The sequence below is a fragment of the Ceratotherium simum genome, chromosome 16 (assembly GCF_057802395.1).
Source record: "Ceratotherium simum simum isolate JZ-2026a chromosome 16, ASM5780239v1, whole genome shotgun sequence".
Taxonomy (NCBI): Eukaryota; Metazoa; Chordata; class Mammalia; order Perissodactyla; family Rhinocerotidae; genus Ceratotherium; species Ceratotherium simum.
Window position 1 is genome coordinate 55,157,497 of NC_141915.1, and position 7,030 is coordinate 55,164,526.

General features: G+C 57.4%; 1 protein-coding gene across 1 annotated transcript; it reads left to right on the forward strand.

Moving 5' to 3' along the window:
* The first annotated feature begins 470 nt into the window (after positions 1-470).
* GPR142 (G protein-coupled receptor 142) lies at positions 471-5,640 on the forward strand. Its single transcript, XM_014789214.2, has 3 exons — positions 471-607; positions 1,807-1,965; positions 2,757-5,640. Exons 1-3 carry the CDS (start codon positions 583-585, stop codon positions 3,626-3,628), a joined length of 1,056 nt encoding a protein of 351 aa, XP_014644700.1. The 5' UTR covers positions 471-582; the 3' UTR covers positions 3,629-5,640.
* The last annotated feature ends 1,390 nt before the right edge of the window (positions 5,641-7,030 follow it).

Here is a 7,030-nt window from a genome sequence, read left to right on the forward strand (position 1 = left end):
TGGCCCAGGAGGCCTCTCTCCAGATCTGGGCCCTGTCCACTGCCGGCTCTCCTCTCCCTGCCTGGCACTCATTTCCCCCAGCCCTCCTTGCAGATGTGCCCTCCTGTCTTTGATGCCCGTAGAGTCAGCTCCCCGAATCCTTCCGCCTTTCCTCAAAGTCCTCGCCCCCAGGGTGTGATCGCCCCGGCTGAGCCCAGGCCAGTTCCCAGAGTACCCAGGACAGGAGGCAGCCTCTCCAGAGCCCCGATCCTGCCTCTTCACCTCACTGCCCCTCCCCAAGGCCCCTTCCCTGCCTGTGCACCTCGAGGATCCTGCTTTGCTCCAGGCCGCGTCTACCCTCTAGACTCATTCCCCTGAGCCTTGGCCCCACCCCTTCCTCCTCCTCCTCCCTCCTCCTCCTCCTCCCTCCTCCCCACCACCCCGCCTCCCTGCTCTGCCGGCTCAGTGCCTCTGGAAGAACCGTGGGGCAGACAACCGCGTGGAGAGCCGGGTAGGGGTGGAGGCAGCCGGCGATGCTGGGAAGGAGCTGCAGGGACCCCCAGAAAAGGCCACAAGGTGACCCAGGACTCAGGACTCAGGAACATGAGACTTGAGGGAGGAGAGACAGGTAAAGTATCCAGAACTGGTTGGGGGCGAGGGGGAGTACGGTGGCAGGACAGGTCAGGAATCTGGAGGCCGGGTGGAGAGCTGGGAGCCGAGGGTGAAGAAGCTGTGGGCTGGGGTTGGGGGTGGAGCTGCCACAGGAAACCCAAGGCTGGAAGGTAAAACCTGAAGACCTACAGTGTGGTCTGTGTGGGGCAGGCACAGAGCATGTGGCTGGCCCTCTTCCCAGACCATCCACCAGCCAGCTGTGTGACCACGGGCAGGTCACCTTACCCCTCTGGACTCAGTTTCCCCGTCTGAAAACAGGACCATTCAGCTCCAGTAGTGCTAACCTATAAATAGGGATGCTCTTCAGCTTAGAGACGTGGGGACCCTAGTAACGTCTCTGCTGACAGAGCTGTGTTAGTAACGCGGGGCACAGCTGACAGTCACCGTGGGTCAGGATCACCCGGACGCTTATTAAGAGCACAGCTGCTCAAGCCCCTCTCCAGACCCTCTGGAATGACCCTCTTGGGTCCGGCCCGGTGGCACAAGCAGTTAAGTGCGTGGTCTCCGCTGCCGCGGCCCGGGGTTCGCCGGTTCGGATCCCGGGCGCACACCGACGCGCTGCTTAACAAGCCATACCGTGGCGGCGTCCCATATAAAGTGGAGGAAGACGGGCACAGATGTTAGCCCAGAGCCAGTCTTCCTCAGCAAAAAAAGAGGAGGATTGGCTGATGTTAGCACAGGGCTGATCTCCTCACACACACACACACACACACACACACACACACAAACACATGGAATGACCCTCTGACTCAGACTGCCTGGAGGGAGGCTCAGGAGCCTGCATTTTCACAAGCGCCCACCCCCACTCCTCACCAACACCTGCTCGCGACCGTGCAGTGCAGCCTGTTTCGGAGCCCTGCTTTCCAGGCTGAAGATCCCCTGGGAGCAATGCAATTGCGAACTGGTCTCTATCAAGAAACGCTGCCACTGAGGACTTCTTCCCATCCATGGGGGAGCCAGCCACTGAGGGGGTGGGGTGGGGTGGGGCGGCGTGGGCTTGGCAATAGAGATTGCCATTTGGCTGGGTCTGAGCAGCGGGTCTGCACAGAGCGGGGATGAATAAGGACCTCGGGGTCAGGGGCCAAGGTGGAGCTGCTGCCGAGCCAGGCTGGAAAGAGACCTAACGCTCTAAGCCCGCCCCTCCACCCTTCCCAGATGGCCAGCCACGAGCGACCCTGCTACCCACACCCAATGGCAGTGGGCTGAGCCAGGAGCTTGAAAGCCATTGGCCAGGGATCCAAGAGATGTCCCCGTGCGTGGCTGGTGTCATCCCCGTCATCTACTACAGCATCCTGCTGGGCCTGGGGCTGCCTGGTGAGTGGAGAGCTGGGGGCTGGGGTCTTGGGCTGGGCCAGAAAGTGGGGTCCTCTTTCGATGGGTGCCAATCCTCTGTGCTGGCCCCTGAGACCCAGGATCATAGACCCCAGGGCTCCCCTTGCCTTTATGGGAGTGATCTGGGTCACTGGGGAGCAAAGCATAGTGAGGAGTAAAGTGAGGGGCTAGGATTTGGGGTGCTCAAGAGCTAAACCCAAGGTTTCACCAAAGCAGACAGCCCCTTCTACCCCCAGCAGTGGGCACTGTCCTAGGATGGCTACGTTTACGCAGGACTGCCCTCAGCTCAGCCCAAAGCTTCCTGGGCCGTCCACTGCCTCAGAGAGCAGAGCTGGGGGTGGGGGTGGGGGTGTGGACGCAGGAAAGGATAGGTGGTCTTGGCCTTGGGGAATTACCCACCCCTGCCGGTTGCCAGGGGAGCCTCCACCATGGAGGACATGGGACACTTGAAAAGGACCGAGAAGGGAATGCCACAGGGACAGGTGGCTGCTGAGGACACCTGCCGAATGAGCCTACCTGTGTGTCAGGCAGAGGCCTCGCCCCAGGGTGAAGTCAGTGACCTGCGTGTGTGGATCGACAGGGCAGGGCTGATCTAGCTAGCCTTCCTGACAAAGGGGGTTTTAAGAAGGGTCTGGAAAGAGGAATAGAGGAGCCAGCACGGCCTCCAGCACAAGCAGGTGGGGAGGGACTATGATGACACCTTGGAAAGCAAAGTCTGAGCAGCCCTTCTAATGCCTCTGACCTTTCCCCTCCGTGACCTCGGCGGCCATCAGTCAACCTCCTGACCACAGTGGCCCTGGCCCGCCTCGCCGCCCGGACCAGGAAGTCCTCCTACTACTACCTCCTGGCACTCACGGCCTCGGATGTCGTCACCCAGGTGGTCATCGTGTTCGTGGGCTTCCTCCTGCAGGGAGCTGTGCTGGCCCGAGAGGTGCCCCAGGCTGTGGTGCGCACGGCTAATATCCTACAGTTCGCCGCCAACCATGCCTCAGTCTGGATCGCCGTCCTGCTCACGGTCGACCGGTACAGTGCCGTGTGCCACCCCCTGCACCATCGGGCCGCCTCATCCCTAGGCCGGACCCGCCGGGCCATCGCCATTGTCCTCGGTGCTGCCCTGCTGACTGGCATCCCTTTTTACTGGTGGCTGGACGTGTGGAGGGATGCGGACCCCCCAAGCACGCTGGACGAGGTCCTCAAATGGGCTCACTGCCTCACCGTCTATTTCATCCCTTGTGGTGTTTTCCTGGTGGCCAACTCGGCCATCATCTGCCAACTGCGGAGGAGGGGCCAGAGTGGGCTGCGGCCCCGGGTGGGCAAGAGCACAGCCATCCTCCTGGGTGTCACCACGCTCTTTGCCCTCCTTTGGGCACCCCGGATCTTTGTCATGCTCTACCACCTGTACGTGGCCCCTGTCTACCGGGACTGGAGGGTCCACCTGGCCTTGGATGTGGCCAACATGGCGGCCATGCTCAACACAGCAGTCAACTTTGGCCTCTATTGCTTTGTCAGCAAGACTTTCCGGGCCACTGTCCGCGAGGTCATCCGCGATGCCCGTCTGCCCTGCACCCTGGGGTCCCGGCCAGAGGGCGTGGTGGTAGAGCCTGTGCTGAAGCCTCCAGGGCTCCCCAAAGGGTCAGAAATGTAGAGGAGGGGTCTAGCCGGGGAGTTTGGGGTGGCTCAGGCCCAGATGTGCTGGGGCATTTGTGGTTATGCCCGCAAAACTTTATCAACACCCTACTTTGCAATCTGGGGGTGGGGAGAGAGGCTCCTTCCTTTGGGGGTGGCTCCCCAGGTAGAGGGGAGGACAATTTATCCAACCCTTACCTTAGCTTCACTAGCAATTCCCATTTCCTGGGACAAGGAGAGGGCTCTGCCGGGTGCAGGCTAATAACGTCAGCTGCTATGAGCTTTCCTTTATGACGGACATTTCGTCTGGCACATTATTAAGGCTAAATTAATGCTGGATGAATGAATGAAAAGACTGATGGGGCCGGCCCCGTGGCTTAGCGGTTAAGTGCGCAGGCTCTGCTGCTGGTGGTCCAGGTTCGGATCCCGGGTGCGCACCGACGCACTGCTTCTCTGGCCATGCTGGGGCCGCGTCCCACATACAGCAACTAGAAGGATGTGCAGCTATGACATACAACTATCTACTGGGGCTTTAGGGGAAAAAAAGGAGGAGGATTGGCAATAGATGTTAGCTCAGAGCCTGTCTTCCTCAGCAAAAAGAGGAGGATTGGCATGGATGTTAGCTCAGGGCTGATCTCCCTCACAAAAAAAAAAAAAAAGAAAGAAAGAAAAGATGGATGGATAGATGGATGGAATGGATGAATGAATGTGAATTGTTTCCAGCCCACCCCCTTTCCTGGAGCCCACCTCTCATTCCCTGAGTTGATCACTTCTCTGGCTTCCAGTGGCAATGCCAGGGTGGAAAGGAAGATGTCTGTAGGATTCCAGGCCTTTCCTGGGCTGGGGGAACCAAAAGTGCCAGGCCGAGCAATGGGAGAGAGACTGCTTGGGAAAGGGGGTGGTCTTGAAGCAGATTTGATGCTGCAGCCCTGGAGCAACACACCCCCTTGGGTCTCAAGCATGCTGGGTTGATTCCCTTAGCTCCCTGCCCTGGAGCCAGAACAGGTTCAGGGGCCCAGAACAGCCCTGGGGCTGCAGTTTTCACTGTGGCGATGACTAGAAGAGAAAGGACACGCCCTCGCAGCCCAGGGGCCAGGAGGGTGGGAAGGGAGGACTGAGCCCCGCCGGCCAAGCCCACTCCTCTTGGAGAACGGCCTCTTTCTCCATCACGGGGAGGAAGGAGATGGCTCAACTGATCTGAGACCCCGAGGGGCTCTGCTCCGCCCCTCCCCAGCCTCTCCAGGGCCCCTTCTCTCCTTTCAGCAGTGATACCAGCCCAGGGGCAGCTGGGAGAGATTAGCAAATGGACCGCCCACCTGCTCCAGGCCTTGGGTAAACACATTAGCGGGGCTGTGGAGCTGGGGCTGCTTCCTGCTTCCCAGTCAGGCTGATCTGACCTTTCCCCTGAACAGGAGGTCCAGGCCCGCCAGCACCCACCCCCTTAATGGTACAACATGAGCGAAAGAGCCAGATGTGTGCCGCGCACACAGTCAGTGCAAAATAATTGCTCGGCTTTCCTCCTTTCCTCTCTACTTCTCCCCAGAGCAGGGATGTACAGGAAGGGACTTCCGGCCACGCCCAGAAGGAGGGAAAGGCAGCTCCCCAGTCCTTTATCCACGTTTCTAAACTCCAAAAAGCTCTGAAAATTTGTTCTGAGTTTGCCACAAACACATGTAGTGGCAAAACCTGACCTGAACTATTGCAAGAGGATTTCTGTCAACGTGGTCCTGCTACCTACATCCCGCTGCAGACTCTCAGCGGGGGTGGTTGCGCTGCAGCTGCACCCCCAGCTAGAATAGGGATCTAATACATAGTATAAGCCATACGTGACCTTCCTCTGCTCTGAAAAATTCTGAATTCTGAGACACATCTGGTCCCAAGGGTTCAGAGAAAAGATCGAGGACGTGTAAGTCCCACCACTTCTGCCACAGCGTGGTCTAGCCTGACCCTGAGTGGACCTGGGGCGTGGAGGATGTGTCTACAGATGTGTCTACAGGCAGGAGTTGATCTCCAGGGCTTCATTCCTTGCTTAAGGAGGGGGGCGGGGTGCAAGTGCGGGTACACCGGGGGAAGGGGGCATTGGAGGACGAGATGATGCCTCCCCCAGCCCATGGCCAAGTCCGCCCTACGGAAGGAGGCACTGGGAATAAGGGTGCCTTTTTGATGCAGAACCAAATGGAAGACTGTGGAGGAGGGGCCTTCTTCCCATTCTGTAAGAAACCCCTGGGGACCCTGCAGAAGAGCCACCAAGTATCAAGGAAGAACGTTGTCAGGGAAGGCAACTGAGGCTGGGGCCAGACCAATGACGGGAGTCCTCTTCAGCTGGCTGGTGGGCTGTCGTCGAGGAGACAGAAAGATTCACTCCCCTGTCCCTGAGCACCCGTGAAACCTGGATCTTCCAGAAACAGGTGGGGTTTCTATTGAGGCAGAAGAGTTTTTGCACAGGTGGGGGCTTTAAGCCACCAGAACTCGGGTGTTAATATTAACGTGACCTCACTTGTGCCCACAGGCTGGGGCGACATCAGTGTTTTCAAGCACCGTTGTATCCTGAGTATTGTAACCATTTCACAGACTGAGGAAATGGGGGCACAGAGAGGTTCAAGGATATGCACATGACCCTCAGCTGGTCATGGGCAACAGTGACATTGAAACCCAGATCTGCTGGTTCCCGGTCCAGTGCCTGCTCCACCCATCGCCTCTCAGGTGCTCGCAGGTGCAGAAGGTTAGTGGAAGGGCCGCTTCAGGGATGCTTTGCATGGCTTGTAACTTTGTGGTCCCGGGCTTCTCAGATTTGAGAATTAATATCATATTTTCCTAACAAAATGCATTAGGTAACAGTTTCTTTTTAACATTTTTGTAACCTTTAATAAAATGAAGACATCATCCCTTTGATAAGCATGTCACTGAAATGTAAATGAAAAGTACTATTAAAACTGCTCTTGTTTCCTTTATGTATTTTTTGTGTGTGAGTGTGAGGGAGATTAGCGCTGAGCTAACATCTGCCAATCCTCCTCTTTTTGCTGAGGGAGACTGGCCCTGGGCTAACATCCGTGCCCATCTTCCTCTACTTTATATGGGACGCCGCCACAGCATGGCTTGACAAGTGGTGCGTCGGTGCACGCCTGGGATCCAAACCTGCGAACCCTGGGCCGCCAAAGCAGAGTGCGCACACTTAACCGCTACGACGCTGGGCCGGCCCCTCCTTTACACATTTTTATCATTCAACTCTAAATGGCTTCTGGAGGAGAACAGGGCTGCAGTGTGTGGCGTACTCCTCTCTTCTCTGCCAGCCCGTCTGCTGACACATCTTGGCTAACGGAAATTGTTTTTGAAGTTCTCAGTTTCTTCCTTACAGTTCCCCCTACCTATTGTCCACTTTGTCCACAGATCTTGCATTCCATCGTTAACTCTTTGATAATAT